The 27,969-nt window shown below is 47.5% G+C and overlaps 2 protein-coding genes across 2 annotated transcripts in view; both read left to right on the forward strand.

The window, feature by feature from the left end:
• Nucleotides 1-12,500, forward strand: part of capn15 (calpain 15) — a 49,950-nt gene extending 37,450 nt beyond the window's left edge. The window contains exons 5-12 of the mRNA XM_035398299.1: nt 930-1,153; nt 3,271-3,396; nt 5,171-5,323; nt 7,661-7,822; nt 7,926-8,152; nt 9,945-10,108; nt 10,446-10,624; nt 12,310-12,500. Coding sequence (XP_035254190.1) covers nt 930-1,153; nt 3,271-3,396; nt 5,171-5,323; nt 7,661-7,822; nt 7,926-8,152; nt 9,945-10,108; nt 10,446-10,624; nt 12,310-12,487 — 1,413 coding nt within the window. The 3' untranslated portion in view covers nt 12,488-12,500. The remainder of the gene's footprint in view (nt 1-929; nt 1,154-3,270; nt 3,397-5,170; nt 5,324-7,660; nt 7,823-7,925; nt 8,153-9,944; nt 10,109-10,445; nt 10,625-12,309) is intronic.
• Nucleotides 12,501-15,872: 3,372 nt separating this feature from the next.
• On the forward strand, nt 15,873-27,964 carry LOC118219919 (putative protein MSS51 homolog, mitochondrial). Its single transcript, XM_035403411.1, has 7 exons — nt 15,873-16,080; nt 17,618-17,783; nt 17,953-18,102; nt 22,978-23,102; nt 23,463-24,026; nt 25,560-25,653; nt 26,082-27,964. Exons 2-7 carry the CDS (start codon nt 17,626-17,628, stop codon nt 26,281-26,283), a joined length of 1,293 nt encoding a protein of 430 aa, XP_035259302.1. The 5' UTR covers nt 15,873-16,080; nt 17,618-17,625; the 3' UTR covers nt 26,284-27,964.
• The last annotated feature ends 5 nt before the right edge of the window (nt 27,965-27,969 follow it).

The raw sequence follows: 27,969 nt of genomic DNA on the forward strand, positions 1-27,969 counted from the left end.
AGCGCTAATGGGGGTTTTGAACCAGGGGAATGGGAAGGCAGGGCTGAGGTTGAAAGAGGGGGCGCTCTCTCCGGTACAGATGGACCTGCATTCTGTCCCCCTGCTTCATGTTGTGCTGAATTTTAATGACTGTTTGGCCTTCTGCAGGTTTCCACAATGGGGGAAAAAAGCCCAGCTGAATCTGTTGTAGTAGGTTTCTGTATCTAGCCTCATCTGAGGAGAAAAAAAAAACCCACTACATTCACACCGGGGCTATTTTTCATAAAATTTTTATCCGTGTTTTGATGTAACCTGCTTTCACCGTACAAGCTTCTTCAGAGGAAACGGGCCCGTCTAGATTCCCCCAAGTTCATCTGTTCCCTGTGACAGAAGGGTTGTTTCAAAGTGCTTCTTCGTGTAATACACTTGAAAAGCCTGGGCATTCAAGTGTCGCATGAGAGCACTTCGTAGCCTTTCGCTTGAGATTCAGAATCGCTTTTTAAGAGTGCTTTAAAGTATATCCTCGTATGCATGTGTTTTCGATTCTGGATGCTGATTGGCTGAGACCCTTTTCTTCAGCTATTGTAAATCCGATGCAGTAACAGCCAATCTAACAGCCAGTTTGTAAGCAGTATCACTCCATACACAAATTGTCACTTACAAATAACATTAGAAAACAGATTGATACATGTTTATATATGTTGTAACTGTTTTATAAGAGCAATACGGCACTTAGCCGTAGCGCTGTATGGTAAACACAGTCATGGCTACAGGGGGTTGCTGGCACTCTGCTTTGCTCTGTGCCTGTCGCACCCCTGCATCAGTGACTGTATTCGGGATACAGCGCGGCCTTGAGTGCCGTGTCGCGTAGCTGTACGTGTGAACATGGCGGCGGTGTGATGAGCGGGCTGAGACCCCCTTGTCCCCCCTGTGTGCCCCCCCCCCCGCAGGCCCAGAGGAAGCAGCTGTGGGTGGCCCTGATCGAGAAGGCGCTGGCCAAGCTGCACGGCTCCTACTTCACCCTGCAGGCGGGCCGCGCCATCGAGGGGCTGGCCACGCTCACCGGCGCCCCCTGCGACTCGCTCATGCTGCAGGTCAGCTCCACCAACCCGCGCGAGGAGCCCATCGACACCGACCTCATCTGGGCCAAGATGCTCAGCTCCAAGGAGGCAGGGTGAGCCCCACACCGGGGGGGAGGGGAGGGAGGGAGGGAGGCAGGGAGAGAGAGGGGGGGGGAGGGAGGGAGAGAGGGAGGGAGAGAGGGTGGGAGGGGGAGGGAGAGAGGGTGGGAGGGGGAGGGAGGGAGGGAGAGGGGGAGGGAGGCAGGGAGAGAGAGGGAGGGAGGAAGGGAAGAGGGAGGGAGGGACAGAGGGAGGGAGGGGGAGACGGTGAGTCAGGGTGGAGGAGGAGGTGAGGCACAGGGCTTGTTTCGTAGAGCTGGAGATTGAGCGGTGCTGGAGATAAGCCGTGTGATTGAGCCCAGCGTGAAAGAGAAGGCCGCCTTAGCTGGGAAAGAGGTAGGGAGCGTCTCCCCGTGCGTCTGTGAGAGATTACAGATCACAGGAGCCTGGCAGCTGTGCAGTCTCGGAGGTGCTCTCAGACGCGCGCGCGGACGCCGGGCTGCTTCGCCGCTACGCGCTCCGGTTTGAGAAGTCTCCGCCTCCTCCGTTTGCGCGTCCTCCTCCGAGTTCCCCTGAGGAGAGCCCGTCGCTGCCAGCGCCGCGCGGAGGACCTGTAATCCCACACTGCCTCCATCTGCTGCCCCGGGGGCGGAGCCTGACTGGCACCTTCCATATGTCTCTCTGCCACCATTCCCTCAGAGCACACACGAGCGAAAGCAGACTGTGGATGGCAGGCGGTCTCGGCTTCAGGCCTGGCCCCGTGCGATGGATAGCCCCCCCCCCCCCCGCGCTTTATCCGCCGCCCCGAACCCATGCCACGCCACGCCACAGAGCGGCCTCTCGCCCCCGTCCTGCGCAGCTGAGCCTCGTTAGCTTTGGGCGTAGCGCTTTCCCCCACAGCCCACGTCTGCGCTTTGGTCTAAAGCGGCTGACACAGTGACTCCGATGCAGAGCTGCTGATGGGCGCACGGCGGTCCGGAGTAGCTCTGTAAAGACCTCGCGGAGCTCGTTGTGTATGTATGCTGTGGAAGGCGGTCCTCTCCTCGCCGCTCTTCTGTGCACGTTCCCTTTAGCCTTCTTTGCCGTGGGCCAGAGCTTTCTGTAGTCAGAGGGGAAAGCGCGCGGGAGTAGTACTTCGCGGCCTGCGGAGCGGACGCAGCGCGGAGCGCGTTTTCCTCCTCGTTAAAAAGCGAGGAATGGCGGGCGTCCCGGCGGCCCTGTCCTGCCGTGACCGCGGCGAGGCGGCGCTCGTCTCGCGCGTTGGGGCCGCGCCTGAGCGTTCTGCTGAGCCGGGGGGCCCCGGGCCGCGCGCCAGCGAGCGCAGACGGGAGGTACCGCGAGGGGGCCAAAGTGCCGCCGCGGTTAAGGGGCCCCGCGTGCTGGGGATCCGCACCCTCTGTTCGTTGGGTTAATAAGCCTCTGAATGAGCACCGACTCCACCCTGCTGCAGGGAGCTGAGATTCATGCATAAGGAATGACATTCATTTTTAAAATCAAATACGGCTGGAGATGAAAAAACGCTGAGAATGCCTTGCTGGTGCCACTCTACAGCTGGAGGCAGCCATTGGTTAAGGCGGGGTAATATTTAGGATAGAGGTTATACGATTCGTGGACCCGAGGTGCTTCTGCCTCATTGTCTTTGTGACATCACAGTACACCATGTACAATTCATGGAACTGTTTAGGTGATTCTACCTCTCTTAGCCTTTGTGACATCACAGTATGTTTAGGTGATTCTCTCTCGTTATCTTTGTGACATCACAGTATGTTTAGGTGATTCTCTCTCATTATCTTTGTGACATCACAGTACGTTTAGGTGATTCTCTCTCGTTATCTTTGTGACATCACAGTATGTTTAGGTGATTCTCTCTCGTTATCTTTGTGACATCACAGTATGTTTAGGTGATTCTCTCTCATTATCTTTGTGACATCACAGTATGTTTAGGTGATTCTCTCATTATCTTTGTGACATCACAGTATGTTTAGGTGATTCTCTCTCGTTATCTTTGTGACATCACAGTATGTTTAGGTGATTCTCTCTCATTATCTTTGTGACATCACAGTATGTTTAGGTGGTTCTCCCTCATTGCTCATTGTCTTTGTGACATCACAGTACAAGCTATTTTGACCATCTGTCTGTCTGCCTGTGCTTGTCTGTCTCTGCCTGCCAGGTTCTTGATGGGGGCCTCCTGTGGCGGAGGCAACATGAAGGTGGATGATTTGATGTATGAGTCACTGGGTCTGCGCCCCCGACACGCCTACTCCATCTTGGACGTTCGAGACGTTCAGGGCTACAGGTGAGGTGGGGTGTGCCTGAGAATATTTACAGATCCATCTAAATATTGGTCAGAATTATCCCCATTCAGAGGTTCTTTGGCTTTACCTTTTCGAGAGGTTCCAGATTTTAACTATTTTGCTTGAGTTTGGGCTGTATCATTTATTTAATTTTTTATTTATTTCACATTAATTTAACCAGGAAAACCTTGTTGAGATTGCAATCTCTTTTTCAAGTGGGACATGACATTAAACGCAAGTTACAATCAAACTTTGCCTTGAATGACATGAATTAGGAAGCCCAGTTTAAGGTCTTTACAGTGTTCCAGCTGTATGGTGCTGGGTCGCTGAAAGCTAACTTTTCAAACTCAGCAGAGGGGACTTTAAAAAGAGCAATGTCACTGGAGCAAAGGTGATACTTAGAAATTCAATGTAGCAGTTAACTAAGGTGAGAGGGAAGCAGACCAATGAATTCTTTATAGATGAATATATAGCAGTGAATAGTCTGTAGATGTAGGGATGATACACCAGACCATTCATATAAAAGACGTTCCTATAAACGACATTATAAACTTGTCGACACTCAGGGAGATGTGTGCGGAAAATGAGCTCTATTCATTTGTGTTCCTCCCTAAAATCCTCAAACAATAAATTATATTAATTTAGTGACTCTGTGCTGAGTGAACAGCGTGTCTCCAGCATTTACGTTTTCCCTAAAAAAAGGCCCGTTTGGTAATGCTTATGCCTCATTAAATTTTAAATCGCCAAAATTAATGACCAGCGTCTACGAATGTGTTGCGGTTTTAGTCATACGCAGCCAAAAGTAATAATTATTTAGACAAACAATTGCGTTTTAGCTCACGGTACTTGCTGCATATTTTAATATAAACAGAAAACGACGAGGACATCACTCACGGGAAATGCGTTGCCCTAATCCACAGCAAAGTTAATGAAGCAGCAGTATTTGCGATGTCCTGAACACCGAGGGAGCAGCTACAGTAAACACGGCGCGATTGAAGTGTTTGGTCAGTGTCCGTTAGCAGATAGCCGTGTTTGTTTTTGTGGGCCGGAGAGTTTACGAAAGTTCACGCCGGCAAGGTAACCGTGCCCGGGAGGGTCGTTGCGGGGGAGACGGAAAGGTGGCGGGAGGGAAGAATCCGCGCTCCCGCGGCTGTTTTAAACGCCGCATCCGCTCGCACGCCGCTCCCACGAGCACAACTGCCGACGGGCCCCTGCCGTCTGCGGCTGAATGCAGCGACGCGGCCGCTTGCGTCCAGCTGCGCCGCTGGCTAATGTGTGTTATTATCCTCTGCGAAGGGCTGTGTGCTGCTGCCTTCTCTCATCAGCATGTGCAATTAAGTATATTACTGTGTGCACATGGGAGTGGGATGCAGGGGTGCATTAGGACAATAGGAATATGCTAACATAATATTAACAGAAGTGAAAACATAATTTGTAATGTTTTTTCTGCATTTTATTTTATTTATGAAGTTTTTTTTTTTCATGTAGGAGTTCATGTCTTTGGAAATGTTTTATCTGTGCAGTTAAATTCCGATTCTGCTGTTGTTCCTGGAGCGCTGAGGAATAGCCGCGCATGCGTAACCATGCGCGAAATCATGCTGGCTGGTATTGCTAGCGCATATAACCGCTGAAGGTGACGGGTTCATCGGAAATGCGCTGGGGTGCCGACGGTCTTCAAGAAAGGGATTAAAATACAGAGCGAGTGTGTGGATGGTTTGTATGTACGCACATGCCAAGCCTGCTCACCCAAACCTCTCCCCCTCCCCCCAACCCCAGGCTGCTCCGGCTGCGTAACCCGTGGGGCCGCTTCTCCTGGAACGGCAGCTGGTCGGACGAGTGGCCCGACTGGCCGCAGCACCTGCGGCACGAGCTGATGGCCCACGGCAGCAGCGAGGGCGTCTTCTGGATGGAGTACGGCGACTTCATCAAGTGAGTGGAGCCGGGGACGGGTAGAGAAGCGATGTGCGCAGGGAGCTAATATGCACACGCAGACACGCGCGCGTACAGGGCCAGCCTCTAACAGCCCAACTGGAAACACTAGTGCCTGGGAAAGCTCTCCCTGTCATGCCCCTTTAGGTCTGCCCCTGAATGAGGCACAAGGAAGACCTCAGCGGGAGGTAAAAGGGTCAGAGCTGGGCTCGGGTGCAAACACGTTGGGTATGAGGAAGTAGAGAGCAGCTCTCTCAATGAGAGCTTGTCATTGACCTTAGAGCGAGTCTGTGTCATTCCCTTCCGCGGTTTAACAGTGACCTTTAGCATCAGTCCATACTGCCCCCTAGTGTTTCATCTGTGCCTCTGCAGCTGCTTTCTTTGCACTTGTCCACCTGTCATATTTAGTAGGAAACCGCTGACAGCGGAAATAAATCTGAAGACACTTCATGAATGGTTATTCCCCCAAGTCTCTCTTTGAAGCGGTGTTAGCCAGACAAATATGAATCTCCAGCTAGGCTGAGAACTGCTTGACAGGATTGACGGGAACTTGGCAGCCAGAAATTGCGAAGCATTTAAGGGCCAATGCAGATAAATGGAATTCGGCTCTTTTGACGCACACAAACAAGAGCCATTTATTTCTCCGGGAGCTTCGCGAACGCGGGAGCGACCGCTATCTCCACACGCTGGAAACGAACGTCGCGCTGAGGACTGCGGTCGTTTAACGTCTGCGTGCTTAAGCTGCGCGCAAACAGGGCTCCCAGGAGCGCGTGCGGAGGCGGGCGGGCAGGTGGGAAGAGTGCTGTGCCTCCGGTGGCCTGCGTTTTACTCACCGACAGACCGCACACGCTTGGGCTGCCCTAGCCCTGTCAGCAGTGGGTAAGTGTTGGTGTGTGTGTGCGCGTTTGTGTGTGTATGTGTGTGTGTGGGTGTGGGTGTGTGTGTGTGTGTGTGTGTGTGTGCGTGTGCGTGTGGGTAAGTGTTGGTGTCTGTGTGTGTGTGTGCGTGTCGATGTGTGGGTGTGGGTGTGTGTGTGTGTGTGTGTGATGTAATAGCGCCGGTACAGCGGTCTCACGGAGGAGCCCGGCAGCCATGATTTATCGCCGCTGTGATGACATCAATAACGGCCAGAGAAAAGACCTGACTCGGTTCAGAACAAACTGCCTCTCTCCATCCATCATACCAACACACGATATTAAATACGCCGACCGGCTCATTTAGGCGGCTGATTTGCTGGTGCCGACTGCGAGGCTCTGCGGAATATTAAGACAAAATACTGCCATCGCGTATTGACTTTGTTCGTCCCCGCGGCAACGGAGAGAGAAAGGGGCGAGAGAGAGAGAGGGAGAGCTGTTGACAGATGCGCTCTCTCCCGTGCTGATTTCGTAACGCGCGGTCAACAAAAGCGACGGAGAGACTTTAAAACAAATCGGCCTCTTCGCTTTCTTCCCTCGCAGTTTTTTTTTTCTTTTTTTTTTTTTTTAGTTGACAGACATCTGTTGTTGTGCGGCTCCGCGGCGGAACGCTGGCCGCGGCGGCCGCCGAGTCGGGCTGACGAGCGAGCGTGGCGGGCTTCGTTGGACTCGAGGTGCCAGCGCGGCGTTCGGCTGAGCGAAGCCCCGCCGCGGCGGCTCAGGACGGCTCTGAGCAGCTGCGGTCGCGCCGCGTGGCAGATTAAGCTCTTAATTGGGCGTCGGTCGTCTCCCCCGCGGCTCGGGCCGCCCCCGCTAAGCTCACCGCTGCTCTGAGAGCCCCAGAGCGGCTGCTCTTATTGACGCCGCTCGTGAACCGAGAGGAAGTTGATGTTTTTAAAGTTTTTTTTTTTTTTCCTTCTTCTTCTTCTTCTTTTATTGAGGCGGTCATTAAGTGCGAGTTATTGAAGTTGTTTCTCCGGATGGAGAGAGAGTGGTCATGGCAACACCTGTACGTGTAAGTTCTTCTGAGTTTTTTCAGAGCCCAAGCAGGAAAGTTTGTTAAACTCTTCAGGGGTCTTTGCTCATTTCTGGCTGGATCGCGACAGCGGGGCCAGCCCTACAAACGCTAATGACTGTGACTGAGTCACCGAGTAATGAAGTTACGCCATTGGTCGGCCGAGACATGAAGTTACACCATTGGTCGGCCGGTCCAGCCACATACTAGGTTTTGACCTGGTCTTGTTTTCGAGGGAGCACGTGTGCTCCTAAGGTGATGAAAATTTAGGGGCGCACTAATGCATCCTAATTAGTAAACGTGTTCCTAAATTATTTTTCCACCCAGCACACGTGAATTTCAGGAGCAAGCGCTCCTAAAACGTGGGCCCGGCTCCCTCGCTGAGATGCCGTGTGTCGCCCCCCGCAGGTACTTTGACTCGGTGGACATCTGTAAGATCCACTCGGACTGGCAGGAGGTGCGCCTGCAGGGCTGCTTCCCCAGCCGGGCCAGCGGGCCGGTGACGGTGACGGCGCTGACGGTGCTGGAGAGGACGGCGCTGGAGTTCGCCCTCTTCCAGGAGGGCGGCAGGTGCGTGAGCGGGCGGCGCCCCGGTAGGGCCCGCGCCCCGCCCCCAAACCCATCTCTGAGCACCCCCCCCCCCCCCCCCCCCCCCTCTGTGTGTGCCCCCCAGGCGCTCGGACACGGCGGACAGCCACCTGCTGGACCTGTGCATCATGGTGTTCCGCGCGTCCTTCGGCAGCGGCAGCAAGCTGGCGCTGGGCCGGCTGCTCTCCCACAGCAAGCGCGCGGTCAAGAAGTTCGTGGGCTGCGACGTGATGCTGGAGCCGGGGGAGTACGCCGTGGTCTGCTGCGCCTTCAACCACTGGCACATGGGCACTGGAGCCACCCTCACCCCCGGTAGGGAACACACACACAATCACCCTCACACGCTCACGCACACACACACACACAATCACTCTCACACGCTCACGCACACACACACACACACACACACACACAATCACCCTCACACGCGCACACACACACACACACACAATCACTCTCACACGCTCACGCACGCACACACACACACACACACACACACACACAATCACTCTCACACGCACGCACACACACACACACACACACACACACACACACACACACACACACACACACACACACAATCACCCTCACACGCGCACACACACACACACACACAATCACTCTCACACGCACACACACACACACACACACACACAGACACACACACACGCTCACGCACACACACACACACACAATCACTCTCACACGCTCACGCACACACACACACACACACAATCACCCTCACACGCTCACGCACACACACACACACACAATCACTCTCACACGCTCACGCACACACACACACACACACACACAGACACACACACACACACATAGACACACACACACACACACACACACACACACACAATCACTCTCACACGCTCACGCACACACACACACACACAGACACACACATAGACACACACACACACACACAATCACTCTCACACGCTCACGCACACACACACACACACACACGCATACACACACACACACACACACACAATCACTCTCACACGCTCACACACACACACACACACACACAATCACCCTCACACGCTCACGCACACACACACACACACAATCACTCTCACACGCTCACGCACACACACACACACACACACACAGACACACACACACACACATAGACACACACACACACACACACACACACACACACAATCACTCTCACACGCTCACGCACACACACACACACACAGACACACACATAGACACACACACACACACACAATCACTCTCACACGCTCACGCACACACACACACACACACAATCACTCTCACACACACACACACACACACACACACAATCACTCTCACACGCACGCACACACACACAGACACACACACACACACACACAGACACAGACACACACATAGACACACACAAACACACACAATCACTCTCACACGCTCACGCACACACACAGACACACACACACACACACAGACACACACACACACACACAATCACTCTCACACGCTCACGCACACACACACACACACACACACACACAGACACACAATCACTCTCACACGCTCACGCACACACACACACACACATACACACACACACTCACTCACTCACTCACACACAGACGCACACCGGTACACAGAGCAGGGCTTATGAGCACAGACACATATATACATACATATGTATGTATGTATGTATGTATATATATATATCATTAATACAGAGACTCTCACACTGTACACCTTGTTTTCAGTTATATTCACTAAAAATGGCATGTGAAATCTATGGGCTGGGAATATGTCCCATTACAATAGAACATATTACTATATTTGTCAAGTGCACATTTATTTTTGGCAGTAGATTGCTGATTTTCCTTGTATTTCTGTGGCATGATGATGATGATGATGATGAACGGTTGGATACCAGGTGGTGGGTCACTACAGTTGTTGCAATTTCAGTTGGAAAGAATTTCTTTAGCTTTCAGTGTGTGCTGTAATTTAAACACAATAATGTAATCTAGAGAGAGAAGAATCTGACTCAACAGTACATATTTGAAACAGCTGAAGCAGTGTAGATGACATCTTTATAATGTCTCCTCTTGACCTGCAGTGTCCAGTCCCACCAGCAGTGGGCGCTCCTGCCAGGACATCCCCGGGTACATTCTGGCGATCTACAGCTCCCGGCAGGTGATGGTGGAGCAGGTGGAGGCCATGGCAACCACTCTGGCAGACGCCATTATCCTACTGACTGAGAACAAGGGTGAAAGGCACGAGGTAAGGGAGTGGAGAGACTTTCCCTTTCAATTGCATTTCAGACTGCCAGACTGCATCCCAGTATTCAAAAAATGCACGCTCCTTTCCTGCACTATCACCTCCTTCCCTCCTTCCCCTGGACCCCGATCTTTGTGTCCTCCCTCCCTCCAGTGTTCCAATATTGGAGGAGACGAGCAATGCGCACTCAAACTCACCTCCTCCCCTCCTTTCCTCCACATACTTCCGGGTGGGAGATGAATGGTAGTGGAGGAGTGGAGGAAAGGAGGTGCGGAGTGAAGAGTAATGGGATGCACCTCAATTGAACTCTGGCTGAGCTGCTCTCTGTCTCCCCCTGTAGGGCAGAGAGGGCATGACATGTTACTACCTGACCCACGGGTGGGCGGGGCTCATTGTAGTGGTGGAAAACCGCCACCCCAAGTACTACCTCCACGTATCGTGTGACTGCACGGACAGCTTCAACGTTGTGTCCACGCGCGGAAGCTTGAAGACCATTGACAGCGTTCCGCCCTTACACAGGTGCTGTACTTTTCTGTTTATTTATCTCCAAATGTAACAAATGTACTTTCATTGTCCTTGTCAAGGTTATTTATATAAATGAGGTAGAACAGTGGTCCCAGAAAGGATCCTTGTGGGACTCCACTTCCCACAGTACCCTGCTCAGATAGGATCCCCCCCAGAGACATTTAGTCAGCTCCACACCTTCAGTATGCCAATTCTGTGTTTATGGTAGTTTGAGGCAAAATCAAAGGTGTGCTTTGAGCCTCTGAAATATTTATTTTTATGTATTTGTTTGATATCGCAAAGCAGCACTGCTACAATGGTGAGAACAAGCAGTGTGCAGAGACCGCACTATCACTTATCTTCCTATCCAGCAAAACTGTCTGGATCTGTATTTGTAACTAGAAGTGGAAGTTGTGGAAGTGAGTGAAAATGGCAGTTATCTCCATCTGTTGTACATTGGCTTTGAAATTATTCTGCCTTCAAAGCACAAACCTTATGAATTAACACTGAAATGTCTTTTGTTATTAAGTATGTAGGGGGCGACATAGCTCAGGAGGTAAGACCGATTGTCTGGCAGTCGGAGGGTTGCCGGTTCAAACCCCACCCTGGGCATGTCGAAGTGTTCTTGAGCAAGACACCTAACCCCTAACTGCTCTGGCGAATGAGAGGCATCAATTGTAAAGCGCTTTGGATAAAAGCGCTATATAAATGCAGTCCATTTACCATTTACCAAGTATAATAACGGATCATTTTTTTATAAAGCTGTACTTTACAAACAACACAAACCTGGATATTGTAAATGATTAGTCATTATATGCAGCTATATTTTATAAGAGCATCAGTCTGAGTAACATTAGTGCTTGCTCTAGCCACACTAGACACTGTAGTGCAAGAGAAGGCAGCTCTGTCAAATCTCTACCAACCTCAGTCCAACCTAGTCCATTGCTAACAGGCAGAAAGAGACAACATTGGGCAGTAACTAGCAGGTTGCTATTGGCTAGCTAACCTAGTTAGTTAGAAAGCTAATATGAACTGTCACTATTTTCCCTCTCACATACAATATTCCCTCACACAAATTATGTTTGTTCTGGATGCGGATGGTTCACCGAAAAAAGCAGGCTGTATAATTAAAAGTAGACAAAAAACAGACTTGCTCACCCCTGCTGATTTTATGAATTTATTTCAATTTCAATTTTGGGCTGAATAATCCTCCTGACATTTTATCTGCAAATCTCAAGTCGTGTAGTTGTAGTAACAAGGGATTCACCAGATTTACCAATTAAGGAACAAAAAGAAAAGTTTCTGAATATCATTGGCCATCTTGGGAAAGAAAAAATCTATTTAGCAGTGTCTGGGCATTTCTAAATATGTTCTGGGGATAAACTCCTGTCAGACACGTTGAATTAAGTATTTATCCCCATGGACTAATTTCCAAGACTCCTCCCTTGGTATACTAAGGAATTAAAGTAAATTAGAAAAGCAACAGCAGAATGAAAGTAGTATATTTTTTAAAAAGTAGACAAGCAAGAGCCCACACCATCACATTTGAGTCAGTCCATGATGTCACAGCTCTTAAACTGTTCCTCCTGAACCGTGAGGGCTGTAAGTTCATGTGGCCAAAGGGGAGCGCTCTCATAATAAGGCTCATCGTGTCATGGTGCTATTCCCTGCCTCCTCTCCCTCCCCCCCTCCCCCCGTAGGCAGGTGCTGGTGGTCCTGTCTCAGCTGGAGGGCAACGCCGGCTTCTCCATCACGCACCGGCTGGCGCACCGCAAGGCCGCGCAGGCCTCGCTGGGGGACTGGACGCCCACCAAGGCCACCCACAGCCCCTCGCTCACCCCCGACATCGACGGGCTGCACCGGCCCCGCCCGCTATGACCGCGGCCCCCGCCCCCCCCGCCGGAGGATGAACTCAAACTGCCCCCCCCCCCCCCCCCGCGCTTCGGGGGCCACGCAGAGAAGGGAGGAGGAGACGGTGCCGTCTTTTCTCCTCCTGTCTATTTTTTCACCGCGGGAGAACTCGTAGGAGAACGCTGCCCTGCCAGAATGTCCCGTTTGGTTCCCGTTGCACTCGCGCCGGTTCCTCTGACCCGCTGCGCGCTGCGTACGCATCAGAGGCCCGTGCCTCTGGGGAGAGAACCAGCGGACAGGACCGGACCGGACTGGACTGGACCCGGCCTCTGGGCCCACACCCACGAGGTGGAACTGAGAATGGGAGACGGAGGTAGCGGAGCACCTCCTGCAGGGGGCGCAAGAGGGCCCCTCCATTCCGGTCTGCCGCGCTGAAGCAGGAGGAGGTTCGCGTCGGCGGTGCTGAAACTACTGAGTCAGGCCTGCCTGTCCCACTGAGCCAATCCCCTTTAGAGCCGCAGCTGTGACACCCCCACACAGCCCACTGCGCTGCCAGAGCCGTTTGTCATCAGGAGGGCAGTCCCGCCCACAAGCCCCCCCCCCCCCCCCCCTTCCCCTCTCAGGCTTTCAGGCAGAAGCCAAAGCGCTGTGAATATGGACTGTCACAATGTTTTTACATCACGTTCGTCATGGCTGCCATTTCTCTCCTTCCTTTTCTTTTCGTTTTTTTGGCTGTCGGCGTGTCTGTGTTCTGTGAAATCATGAGGTACTCCTCTCCTAGGAACCCATTCCCTCAGGTTTACCAGCGCCCCGCCCCGTCTGCGCGCCTCACCCTGCCGTGCCCCCTCCCCCTCGCTCCGGGCCAATCAGACGCGAGCAGCGGGACGGCAGCCGCGTGTCCTGACACCGCAGGTTGTGTTAGAACCGGGGATCGCACTTGAAATGTTTTAATGTTTTCGGTACACGTAAAATTCGGTACGGCTGTATGGGTCCGGTCTCCCTCCGAGCCCCGCCTGTCCGCGTCTCTGGCGTTCGCTCTAGGCGTCGCCTCCCGCCCCCGCCCCCGCTCCTCTCCTCCGCGCGATCGGAGAGTGACAGCTGATGCGGTGAGAAGCGTGCGTGTGCTTCCCTACCTGCTGCTGGATCTGACGCATCGGAGCGAGGCCGTGACAGCCGTCGTCACGGTGACGGGAGCAGCCTTTCCTGCGCAGCCGTTTCTCGCCCGCTCCTGGATGATCGCGAGTCAGGGCTTCAAATTTTAGGCTGTCAGCTAAGCGCTGAAAGCTAAGTAGGGGAAGAAAAAAAAAAACGATACCCTCTCAAAAAATCCCGACACGTCCTTCCTCAAACGGGGAATCTCAAGCTCAAGTTTTTTTTATTTAATCCGCCGTCGCTGTAAGAGGGCCTCGTTTGGAAACCTTGTTTAAGCGAATGCCTTGGTGACGCGAGTGCCCCCCCTTCCCCTCCCTGTCCCCCTCCCCTCCCTGGACGATCGCGTTTGAAAGTAAGCAGTGCGGTTTGATTTGCGCTCGCGGTCTGAAGCCCGCTGCAGCGAGGCCGGCCGGCGGGAGAGGGAGAGGGAGCGCTCCGAGCCGTGACAGGTCTCCGTACGCGCCTGTCGGTGTTGTTTTCCTTCACCCAGAGCGCCCCCCCGAGCCGCTGCTGCCGCCAGGAAGGGGATTTCGTCAGTCAGCGGAGCCTTTTGAAGGTGCAGAGTTTGTTTGTGAGCGCGCTCAGTGCTTGCCTCCCCCGGGGGCCTCCCCCCCCCTCCCATGTGTCTCCAGCAGCAGGAGGAAGAGGAAGCTTGTGGCGTGGAGCGGTCAGGCCCACGATGTGACCGGGCCTTAGCGCGCTCACGCAGGGCTCCAGGGCTCGCCGTGTGTATCCATACGCCGGGCCCTCCGTAGGAAGGAGCCCAGGGCGGTTTGCGCTGGGTCGGGCGCTCCTTTCCGAAGCGGCAGGGAGGGTTCGGCGTTGGTCTCCGCTCACCGCGGGGGGGTCATGAGAGGAACCCAACGACGAGCAGTACATTTCCATGCTGAGAGCAAGTGCAGTAAAATGTTTGGTGGGAAGTGTGGAAGCTTTGGTCATGAAATGCTGGTCATGTCTTCAAATGTCCTCAAATGCTGGATTTGTGAGATGGGGAAAGATGGAGACGTAGGCGTCACGGTTCTTCAATAAGCTAAATTCACTCTCAATCAAAAACTTGAAATCTGGATGTGAGATGCAGGATACGTTCGTGGGCAGCAAATGACCAAGATTCCCTTTTCAGTTCTGCTCGGTTAATTTTCACCAGGTCTTGACCTTCGTACGGGCCGGGCAGTTCCCTATAAAAGTTGCTTAATAAACTTGAATAATGAACAATCTTGGCCACTGTGTAGTGTTTCTGTGTGCTTTTAAGCAAACTATGGTTCAGTCCCTGTGGAATGTGCAGCTCTGTGACTTCCCCTGGTCTCTTGTTATTTATTTGTATAGTCGGAGTACATGGGGGAAAAAGCACAAAAGTTTGATGCTTGAAGCTTTGTGTAATGCAAGCTTGAAGACTGCACCGAGAGGATAAGAGTAAGAACTTGATTTATTCTGTGACATTTTTTATTTTATTTTTGCTTGCTTGCTTGATTGAGAGATTACACTGGGAGACTTGAAAAATGAGTCTGGTGGGTGACTATGAGCAACGTGTGCTGTGCTGAGCACAGTGATTGTACTTTTTTTTCTGAAACTAATTACATTGAGTCGGCTTCTTTGGTCTCCCCTTGTTTTCCCATGTCTTATGAGTCAGTCTTTAGTTGAGAAACCTGAGATCATCCCTATTTTGGGGGCAGTGCTGCCCCCTGTTGGTCAGGAGGAATTCTGGCGGGAGATTGCTGAAGCCACCCTCCCTCCCTCTATTTGTAAATTGTACAAACACCAATGCATAACCTTTGCGTGGTGAATTTTACCCTGTAAAAAAAAACAAGCCTACAATGTAACAAAATTTAACAAAAATAGACCACTATTGGGCAGGAATGTGATATATGGAATATTTTATCAATTTTAGAAAAAATAATGTATAAAATATGTATGTACGTTTAGTTTGCAAACTCAGGTTCTGAAGGACCAAATAAATTTTGTTTTTTAATTAAAAAACGCTTCTGGTTTGTTTATTTATTTATTTATTTATGTATTTATTTTTGGGTGTATTCTTAATCCACGTCTCTTTTCTATTGGTTTAGTGAAAGTACTAAACGCAGTATCCACTCTTGGACTTTGGTTACGTAGTTATGACTGCTGTCCACCAGGGGGTACTGATTACATCACCAGAGAGCAGCGCCACACTGGTTGTATGAGGGACGGGAGGGGGAAAGTCAAGATAACCAGCTCTGCAAGGTTCATGTGTCAAGCTCCTCATTGCTTCACCCAAAACTGGAATCCTCAGGAGGGGAGGTGCCTGTGTATTTAGAGCCCTCAAATGTGGCTCTGGGAAGGACAGCCCTGGTTCCATCTAGTCGGGGGTTGCAAAACCATCCTGGGGAGCTGTCAATCACCCCCTCATCTCATCCTGCCACTCTGCGGGGTCTGGATTACACTTGGGGCTTAGTCTTTTGACCTGAGAGATTACCATCTGCTTAAAATCTTACCAGGTATGCACCTTTCCAACTTCTCTAATATGTCTGCCTGAATCTCAAACGAATGTGCCATGTAATAGCAGATGTCTTCTGTCAGTATTTAGCTTAAGGAGGGCAAATGAAAGCTACTCATGAGGGGAAACTTGTCAAGTGAACAGAACTGATTCACTATGATCTATATGAATATAAAAGCATTAATATTTTTCAACATTGATGTAACTGTGTCAGTGAGTGAAGTAGATGTCATGTTTCTGCGTTCTGATCTGCCTTAGTGTATATATTGTATGCAGTGTCACACTTGCAACTATATTTACAGATATGAATACATTTATTCCAGATAAGTTCAAGTCTAAGTTAAAGAGGGATTTGGTTAATGATTCTGTTTTTTAAAATCGTTCTTAAAGTGGGATATCTACACAAATCCCTTAGAGTATTTGGTTATTTCCCAGGAGGGAAACATTTCAGCTCACCAGCAATATTGATATCTACTGGTTTTTAAGTTCTTAAGCTATTTCAAGAACCATACATGCAAAACGTTAATGCAGCCAATGTTTTTCCACTGGCCTGTTCTCCCAAATTATGCAGTAATGTATCGCATTGTATTTTTAACTTTAAATAATGCCTGCCTGAGCTCTTGCATTTGAGATGTATGCGTTGTCCTACTGTGAGGTTTTAAAATACCTTATCTTTGGTTGCGGTTTGCTGTATAAATAGCGAGTTTTAATTCATGGTTGTTGCGTTGACTGTTGGAGACTCAAACATGAACCATTGATATGGGGATTCTAATCTAAAAGTTTTGTGATCATTTGAATTTATTTATCTCTTGTTTCATTTATGTTCTTTTTTTCTTGATAGGCAAGTTGGGAGGGTATTAAAAATGTAATGAACCACACTTAAATACTTTTAATTGCAAATGTGTCAACAAGAAAGTAACTGGTCATTTTGTTGTCAAATGTAGTGTATATTCAGTGAAATCCCTATTGGGTGTCTCTTGCATCAAGGCCAAAAGATCAGCCAACAGCCGAGTTAGTGTTTCATATCTGCTGGGGCTGTCCAATTTACCACCCCCCCCCCCCCCCCCCCCCCCCCCCCCGTCTCTTTTTCTCTCTTTCGCTCTCTCTCTCTCTCGCTCTCTCCCTCCCCCTCGCCCTTTCCCACACACTCCCGTACATGACAGGCAGAGGGAGTAGACAATCACATTTCCTCTAGTCTACTCCATAATGGTCAATTAGCTGTCTGAGTGCACCATCCATTTGACTTGTCCTTCTCCATAAGAAAGGCTTGAACCACCGCTGTCATGTCTGTCAGTCAGCAAGGCAAAGCTCCCCACAGAGTCTTTCCACATGTTCTGTGTGCACTGGCTTCAATGAAAAGGGTACATCAACATTCACTAAGCATAAATAGGCAAACAGAGAAGCTAAATTTCAATACAGTAAAGTTCAGTTGCATACAGTTTTTGGAACCAGAGTTTTATGCAATGTCAAGTGGCAAACTGTACAGTATCAAATGCAGTCCTCTGCAGAACCCTAAGAGTGTGGACTCTTACCCACAGTGTGAACAATGGCTACTTCCTGCCCAGCACTCCCAGAGTCCTTCACTCCTGGGCCAGATGGTGTATATACAGACCGCCTGGGCTTCTACTCCTTGGACTCCAATGTTCCTGGCCTGTCAAAGGTTATCCTCAACAAGCTCAACATGAATGACTATGGTGACTACAGGTGGGCCTCTCACTCCTGTGTGTTCTAGCTTTGAACACTTACCTGGTAGAATTCGAAATGCGAATATTCCCTCAGATTGTATTAAATAAATGCAGTCAATACACAAGTATAATCCCGTAGATTTGGTTTTAATGGTAAAGGGCATGTCATCCCCTCTCTTTCACACCAGGGCTGCCCTGCAGGGGAAGGCAAAGGGCCTTGGCTTCCGGTCCCACAAGGAGATGTTCCAGAAGATGGAGGACACGTTCAAGTTCTGCGCCGCCTGCAAGAAGCTGTCCGGCCACCTCTCGGAGGGCCAAGCTCTCAAGCGCTGCGTTAAGTACGTGGGCGGTTCAGGAGCAGGAGGGTGCTGTGTAGGAATGAGCGAGGTCATTGCTGCTGTGGGAGTTACAGGGTTCCACTTGGTTTGTGTTTGCTTATCAATTTTTCTCATGTTAGACTCCCCCTGTCTTGTTCGTTGCAGTATCAGGCTGCTTATGTGGCAATCCGTTGATCCAGGCACATCTAGCATGTTTGGCATGTTTTGTGCTTTTTTAAAACTATGTCCATAAGAGCAGCTCAAATATAAACCCCTGCTGCGTAGTTTGTGAAACATGATGAAAAGGCTGTCATGTGCTGACAGGGACCGGCCTAAGCAGTCAAGGGCAGCAGCGGTCCACTTGCCCGAGATCAACTATGAGAATTCAACACTCTGGTGCAGCTCTCAGAGCTATAGACACCCTCTGCGAGTCTGAAAGAAATTACAATCCAAAATGACAATATAATGAACACGAAGCTATATTTAAGTATAATTACTACATTATATTTAATATGTTATGTGTATTTATATAATTTTCTGCTTCACGTCGGGGGTTCTTTGCCTCTGCTTTGGTCATTATTTTTCGATAGCTGACCCACCTTGTCATGGATTATCCCTTACATAGACACACACAGTGCCCTCTGGAATTGTTGCTACCCTTGGTAAAAATGGGGGGGCAGGCAATGAAAAAAGAATGTTTTATCAGCTTGATCTTGCACTCAAAATGTGGAAAAAAATCTAAATCTGAGGTAGAATTGCCCAAAGATAAAAACAATTCTTCATCAAGAAATGAGTATTTTTCAGAAAAAAAATCATGTGTCACAATAGGGGCCTCTAAAAATTCTTATTCATTCTGTCATTTATATTTCACCTATTTTAAAGTTAATCTGAGTCTTTATGAACTCCTAAGTGGTAATGCATGACTTCCTGTTTCATGGGATATAAATATGAGATGACACACCTGACAATTTCCCCTGGTTATCCATTAACATGGGGATGGTCAGAGAGTCCCCAATGAAAATAAGCAAAAGGTTGTTCACATTCGTAAATCAGACAATGGCCAGAAAAATTGATGAATTGCTCGAAATGCCCATTTATACTATTAGGGCAATTATTAATATTTTTTATTTAAAAACAACTGAAGCTGTGATGAGCCTGCCTAAAAAGGCACAAGTGTATTTTCCTGCACATACCTGTACAGGGAGGAAGATAGTTTGTGAGCCAGAAAATTCTCCAAGGATGACAGTTGCAGAATTGCAGAATATGGCAGCATTTTTTCATCACCAAAAACTATGAGCCAGAAAAATAAAGAAAAACTTAAACTGCACCAAAAACGTCTCCAAAACTACAATTAAACACCACCTCCACATAGCCTTCTATTTGGAAGGCTGCTGTCATCAAGCACCAACAGTTGTAAAACATCTTTGGTATAAAAAGAGGCATGGTCATGCAGAAAAGAACTTAATCCCCACTGTGAAGTATGGTGGTGGGTATGTGATGTGGGCTTGTTTTGCTTCCTAATGGGAACCTTGTTCAGATAAATGGCATCAAGGGCTCTGTCAAGTACCAGAAGGTTTTTGACCAAAATCTAGCTGCCGCTGGCCAGGAGGCTACAACTGTGCTGTGGCTGGATCCTCCGACAGGACGATGATCCAAAGCATTCTTCCAAATTCACAAAAATGGTTAAGTGAGCACAGAATCAAGCTGGTGTAATAGCCACCCCAGTCCCCTGACCTAAATATAATTGAAAACCTGGTTTGCTCATTAAAAAATGAGCATTTTTGTTCATTTTAATTGAGGGTGGCAAGTCATTCTGGAGGGCTCTGTATTTATATATGAATATAGTTATATTATTACACTTCATATACTTTCAAAGTGGCCAGTATTTCATCATTTAGCACCTTACAGTGTTGACTTATTTTTTATGTACCTAGATTAGATACCTAGTTTTTCTCCTCACATACTTGTTCTATAAGCAGAAAAATTTCAGAGAGAATTTAAAAAACAATACTTTTGTTAACTCATCTTCTGATGGGATAGAAGGAAGATCTTAAATATTAAAAGATGAAATCCTAAGTCTATAATTCAGTCTGGATGTTTATTTGACTTCATTGGTTTTGACCTACCCAGGTCAGATTACTTTCAGAGCAGACAGTCGTTAAGCCCGGACAGTGGGTGAAAATTGCCTACCCATTGTCCCCCCCACCCCCACCCCCCGTTCAGATGCTTTTTCCATCAAGCCATCTTGGCATAGAAGCAGAATTAAGGGGAGATCATCCACTAGTTGTCATCTTTGAAAGCTTGTTATATTTTTAGCTATACGTGTTGGAAATATAAAACCAGCGGGAGCTGCTGCTGGTTTTGGCTTGACAGCTAAACTTTTACACCTTGCTGCACAAACTCTATAGAACAAATACTTCTTATAATATATTGAATATAAAAACCATATCTCTTTCTGTACTTATAAAGCAGTTTCTGTCCATAACTTCGTGTATGCAAAAAGTTAATCGGGTCTCTCTCTCTGTTTTTTGAGACTTGAATATCACATAACCTCTGTAGATACATTATTATTATTATTATTATTATTATTATTATTATTATTATTATTGCTATTAAAGCTAATATGTAATTTCATATTTTTCATCTTTTCTTTTAAAATAAAATTGTGGTTGAGTAGACAGCAAAAATAATACTTAATATTTACGGAGGGTACTGTATAACAGTAATAGGGGCTGAGGCCTTCCTCAAGGCCATGTATGATATGCCTTCTGTGAAAGATTACAGTTAAAGACAACATAGAAAACATAAAAGTATTTTATCAAGCTTGGTGGTCTTAGACAGGAACTGCCAATTAATCAAGTTTCCCAGTAATCCTATCTGATAATTCCCATCCTTCACTCTCTGAATACTTGAGAAGGTGAGAGAGGCCAAGCACGACTGGCCTTTTTTTTTGGGTCAGGCACAGGGGTATAGTTAGCTTGAAGAAGAGCTGTCAAAATTCCCTTCATCGACATGCTAGGCACATTCAAGGGCCTGTCTCTGTCTCTCTTCGCATTATGTTGCTAATCTATCTCTCCCTCACTTGCACTCTCTCCACTCTTTCTTTTTGCTGGAGTCTTCACACCTGTTATTCCATACATGGAAGCCTCAGACATCAGCCATTTGTCCTGTCAGCCAGTATTCCGTCAGCATTTCCATTATCTCCTTTTAAAATGGTTAAGTCAATGTTTCATGTTCAAGTAATGTTTAGTGTTTTAGATGTTCAGTCGGAATCAGACGTAATGTTTTCATGTCATGTCTAATTCTGATAGACAAGCCTTTGATTTGCTAACAGAGGAGAGACTGTTAGTCTGATGTGAGCACTGAGGATCTCTGGGGCTGGGATATTGGAAGTGCTGTGGTCTCCATTGTGGAGCGTTCCCAGATCTCACTGCCTGTCATGTGTTCCTGATGGGATCATGCACTAATGGCTCGGGTGGTCTCACAGGAGCCAGGCATGCCACAGGAAGGGCAGATTTTACAGTTCTGGGGCAGGTGAATCTATCTGATCCTTTCTTGCATCAGCACACTGTCCAAACAGAGCCATCCCAATAAGCATTTAATATGTGTATCTCCAACACTGAAGTCTGGTGCAAGTCAAAGTTCAAAAGATGTATTTTGAGGTCATTGTTTCAGCAGGTACATTTCAACTTGTGATTTAATAATTTACCCATATATAGAGTATACATATATGTTTTTACTGGTATATCAAAGATGAGTGACATATCATTTTGACATTGTTATGGAAATGAGCATTGTTGCATTTTTTTTATGGTACATGAGAATGAATCAGGTGATGTGTTGCCATGGCAAAAGGGCATCATTTGACTTTTTTGTGGCAGTCGTATTTTACATTCCAATAGAGAACAAATATAGCTGCTATTCTAACTGATTAGACTGGGGAAACATCCCCTTGTTTTGGACCATATCCAAGAAGGGATTTAAGGAGCCTTGTAGTCACCTCCCCTAGACTGCTCAGGGTGTGTTTAAGTTTTTCCATTTAGAAAAAAAGTGATCCAGGAATGCAATTTGGATATAAACAAAGTAGTAGGATCTGGTCGATAATGCCTTGGTAGCAAAGTTAATAAGCTAGTCACAACAGTTAGCTATACATTATGTTGGCACTCATTTAAGGCTATATTGTCTTGAAAATTGCTAATTTACTTAATGAAAATGCAATCGGTTTTAATTAAGTGTTCAATTTCCACAGGCGGAATCTTTTGTGCTATGAAGTTCAACTCTTTGCCAACAATCACTACTCAATCTATATAATAGATCCCACCCATCATATCAGCTAATCACTTCTTGACCATTTTGGCTGTTTATTCCATCCTTCAAGTTAGCATATGACTGTAGAAATTTACATATTTCAGTAAACTGAGAAATTTCAATATATTAGTTTATAATGACAGACACAGATTTGCTGGAATTCCGACATTGAGATTCAGTCTTGTGTTACTGTGATGCACGAACCAGCCAGCAGTGACAGAACTGTGCTTTCACTATGGGCTGCTCCCGTAAACTTCACTGGGGTTTGACCCTCATTATGTCTTGCCCTCAAGTGAAAATATCTCACCCAGTAATAAGATTAGATGTCATGCTCAGCTGTGTTACAACTCAACTATACGACCACTAAACTTAAACAGGTGAAGTGGTGTAAAAAAAGAACCAGCTGCATGTTTGAACTGTTGTTTCCTTTAATTTAAAGCCCTCATCTCTGTCCTTTGTATGACTTACTGGACTGTCTACAGAGTGTTTTAAAGAGAAAGAACCATTGAACTCTATCCCAAACCCATTCAGTCTATTTTAGTTTATACCGTCTGTAATGCAGATTTTGTTTTGCTCTCTCTCATCCAGGTGTCTGAATGTATATTACTGCAGTAAGGAGTGCCAGAAGGAGGACTGGCCACAGCACAAAAAGTTCTGCAAGACGTTGCGCTTGGTGGCCATCGACCGGCTGGTGGAGTGGCTGGTGTTTATGGGTGAGAGTGATGGCCAGCAAGTATCTGAGGAACTGTCTGTTGGGAAGTGAATTGGAGACAGATCTTATCATCTTTTCTTCCACTAGATCCAAAGACTAATTCTTGTGACAACCACCACACCATCAGTTCTTATTTTTATGCCACCCAATGGTAATATCATAAGATTTTGTAATGATTTTGTAGTTAAACCACTTGAGCTTTCATCAAGTCAGTGTAAATACATTTGTAGGTAATAAAAGGTAATAAAAGAACATGACAGCAAAGTATTTTGTATTATACCAGTGTTCGCCTAAACATAATCATAAAGGGCTAAAAGTGTTCTTGTCATTATGATAATATCTTCTTCTCTACTTCCAACAGGAGATCTCCCTTTCCCCACAGAGCAGTGGTCACAGCCTGCAGGCAGTGTGAAGGGCTGGGAAGACTGGCTGTCCATGCAGGGAGACCTGAGCCCCCGCCTGGATGCCATCTTGTCTGGGCGTGGCATGAGAGATCTGTGGACCAACGCTGGCAGGCCCAGCCCAGAGGAGGGCGACCTTCGGGAGTCAGTTTGGCGGGTGACGAGCGAGTTCCTCTCCCGCCCGCTTACTTTGGGCCTGGGACTGCGCCTCTTCGGCCTGGACCCTTACGCCCGGCCCCTCACCATCCACCTGGCTGGGGCCTCCCACAGCGAGACCATGGGGGCCCGGCTCACGGACATGGATGAACTGAACCGCATGTTCCCTGGTCACCAGGGTCTGGAGGTGGTGATGGTGGGACCTGAGGTAGTGGAGGGGCCCATTATGAGACCTCCGTTGAGGGACTTTGGGCCTCGTGGGAGAGTTTACATCAGTGCCTACAAGGGACTCTATCACCAGTTCTGGGAAGATGTCATAGAGAAACAGGAGGCAGCCAAGCCTGACCTGGTAGTGGGATTCCATCCAGGTACAGTTCTGTCTTTCATTATTGACATTCCTTTAGACCTCAGACTATGTTACTGGTAATCTGTGCCTTTACCTCAAAAGACCAATTTAATATAGCAGCATAATAGCCATAGTCATTTGGACATCATAGTCCAGTTATGATCTGTACAGGACTGGAAAGGATACAATTCATTGCTGCCTATTTAAAGACATTCCTTTGATATCATATATATCATATAAGGTATGATCCACCAATCTATGGCCAACAAACATAGATTTGGATTGGAAAACAACTGACTTTGAGGACCCATTGATCTGTTCTGGAGGTCATGGCTTCATCTAGAGTTCATATCTCTGTTCAGAGCAACGAACTCCAGATGGCAGGTTTCTTTAAAAGGCAATGTCTTGTCTTTAACCACCCCATCCCCCCACCTTCCCACCTACCAACACACCAGGCCTCTTTGGTTGTAACTCACAGCGGAGGAATGTGCATGTGCGCCAGACTTTTACTGCCTATCTGTTTGTGATTCATGGCAACAGCTGGAGTCCCTTGTCATTGATCCTTGAGCTTGCTGCGCTGCACTCAGGCTCCCATCTGTTAGCGTGTCCCTGGCTCCATTGTATTAGTGCATCTGAGCCCTCGGTGCTGGCTCTGACTCCCTCCAGCTTCCGCTCCACAGGCGCTAATACAGGGTGGGAGCTGTTAAGAGGGTAAAAATGCTGGATGTGCCTTATCACGTCGGGAGCATGGCAAGCCGTGGCACCGCAGCGGCCATAGCGGTCGGCCTTCACTCCATGGCAGCTCCTCCTCAACCAGCAGCCCTGTCTGTCTGCCTGCCCATTCTTTTGTGCATTTGGATGTGAATTCCGAGCGTCCACTGTGCTGTTGCGGCCTGCATCGCTCGTTAGGCTGTTCCTCACTGTTGCCCCAGTCTTACAGTTATTGACTTGTTATCATGAGGCCTTCCTTGCAAAACCATGGGTCACTCGAAAGGAGGATTTTCTGGGCACTGAACTGCGTACTCATGTTCTAGCTGTTTGTCTGCTGGTTGGGAAGGGCATCCAGCACGTTAAGTCGCAACTTTTGACCGTCACAGCTAGCATCTGAAAATGGGCAGTTGTGTGCCTTTGCCATAACTTGTGCATTTTATCATAGTGCCCAGCAGAACTGTTGCGCACAACCTCTCATCCCCTCAAATTCCCCCTGCTTTGGTTAGAATGTGCACTGGCAGAGCAAAATATACAGGTACTACCACACTCTCTGTGCATCACATGATCAGAACCAGCCCTGGCTTCTGGCTGCATTTCAGAATTGACAGACTCGAAGGTGAGCTTCATTTAACTCATTGACTTGAGTCTCAGCAATGTCTGGGATGGCAGTTGGACATTTATTTAATAACACACTTAACTGGATTATTGTCAGAGTGACACACACACACACACACACACACACTACACATTCTACCTCTCACAACCTGGACTCCATTTCGGTTCTGATTTTCCTTTCATTGAAATAAGTCTTTGCAAATCTTATTCAATGGATTCTGTTTTGCAGGGTTTCATGCCACCCAGGGTCTGGGAGAAGGCTGGCTCCCTACTCTGCTGCTCCTGCGAGACTACGACATCCCTTCACTCTTTACCATGTTCAAGTAGGTTTTCAACCTAACAGTGACTTGTGTAATTTGAATACAGGACTACTTTTTGCAAACTGAAACTTGTTCTTTTAACAAAGCAATATACAGCAGTTATTCCAGATTCAGAGTGAATTATTCATGCATTTTTGTCTTAATTAACCCGGTAACCCTTGCTTTTAGTCCATTCTGAAGCTAGGTTTCATGCACAGGTCATAGCAACTGCCCCCACATGAAAGAACATAATAACTAATGTTCTAATTCACTGTGTTGCTAAACACAATTATTTGCTGTAACCTCAACCATTATTGTTGGTTCTTTTATAATATTACTAGTAACATTATTACATTTGTTGTTCTAATTGTTGTAACTGAGAATTACAACTTCTGCATCTGTGTGTGTGTGTGTGTGTGTGTGTGTGTGCGCATGTGTGTGTGTTTCCACAGTGAGCAGGAGCTGAACTACTCCCTGCAGATCCTTGCAGAGCTGGAAATGGACATCAGGGGCAGTGGACAAAACCCATTTGCCTCCCTGAAGCCAGAACAGGTGCAGTCGTGTCCAAACAAGGCTCCAGTCTACTGCAACTCCCACTACCTCTGCTTCATGGGTCTGCTTGAACAGGGGCAGGAGCAGGAGGAAGAAGATTAGGACTTATTCCAAAGCCAACCAGTTTATTGATACAACAGAACAGAAGTATCTACATTTACAGTTACATTAATGGTAGTCTACCACAGGGTTGTCTGGTCAAAAGAAGAATCTCATTTAATTTGCTAAATTAGTAATTGCGTTTTTTTTTTGAGCCTTGCTTTGAGTTTGTCAAAGAAATCTCCTGGTAAACACCTCCAAAGTTGTTATAAGTTGATTGCATTTTCTGCTTCTCTCAATCCAAGTAATTCCAAAGCCATTTGTTAATTTTGAGGTCTGGACTCTGGGGTGTCCAGGCCATTGTTCTGAGAACACCAGCTGCTTGATCTTCTTAGCAGTGTGCTTGAGGTTATTATCTTGCTGTAGAATGAATTTGCTCCCAATCAAATATTGTCCACAAGGCATTGCATGATATGTTAAGATTTATTTGATTTACCGGCATCCATGATGCCTTCAATCACCAACTCCAGGTGGTGTTATACAACCCCAAATTTGCACTTGCATCCTCCGCCATGCTTGACGATGGTTGTAGACCTGGTTTACGGTTGGGGAGCGTATCTATGTTCCCAGGGTCCTAGGACCTTGGGAACATAGGACCTTGGGAGAGCACATATGTAGAGCTGGGGAACATAGGACCCTGGGAACATAGGAATGACCTACGGTTGTAGACCTGGTTCTGAGAGTCTTTCATTGCTTTGGCGGCATACATACTGCCTTCTATTACTTCCATAAATCTCAAATTTACTCATTGGTCCATAAAACCAGTTGTGGTGAACTAGTGCACATTTTCTGCTCTTGCGTTTATTTCCCTTTCTCAGTAGTGGCTTTTTGATAGCTACACATCCTTTCAGACCCGTAGCATTGAGTTCTCTTCTCACAGTGGAAGATACATAGAAACACATGTGCATTTATTCAAATCTGAAGCAGAAGTGGAGTTTCTTTTTTTCTGACTCTCAAAGAGAAAATCTTTAAGTACTGTCTTTGTAATAGTGTAGTTCCGGTAGTCTGACAGTTCTGCTATGAGTCCCATTTTCTCTGTATCTTGCAATAACCTTTTAAACTCATGTTTTTTTTTCACTTATTTTCTTTTGGCTTACACCTTTCAGCTTCTCCGTTGAATTGTCTTATATGTAATCTTGTCAGAAATATATCCTTTACCCATTTTGGATACACATAACAAAGAAATCTGCAAGGCGGCTAAGGTGTGTTTGGGTAGTTTGTTTGAATGTCAGTCACTTTTGAAGGCAAAGGGTTGTAATAAAACATCACTGACACTTTTGTGAACAACCTTCGTTGGGAGGGCACAGCTGTAACTTGTTTGTTGTTCGGAAGGATGGAAAACGTAAAGTTGTAGTATAGTCCACAAAAGAAAGACTGGAAAAATATTTATAAATTTGATATAGGTAGTGGTGGAAGCTTTTCATTAATTTTATGTTAGATATGTTTCCTGCATTATTGTCTGACACAGAAAATAAAATTTGTACTGAATGGCTGATTTGACTTTAAACTGAATAAATGAAAGGATGGTCTCTGACTCTTGACTGTATACAGTACTGTGTGTATAGTTATCACAGAGTATTAATGAACATTCAGTGGAGATTAGGAGAAAATGGTGGATAATATTTGAGTTTAATGGTGGGTAATAGGGATTCTGTACTACACTTGGTGCCCTTTTCATTTACATGATTG

This window comes from Anguilla anguilla, chromosome 2 (genome assembly GCF_013347855.1).
Source record: "Anguilla anguilla isolate fAngAng1 chromosome 2, fAngAng1.pri, whole genome shotgun sequence".
Classification (NCBI taxonomy): domain Eukaryota; kingdom Metazoa; phylum Chordata; class Actinopteri; order Anguilliformes; family Anguillidae; genus Anguilla; species Anguilla anguilla.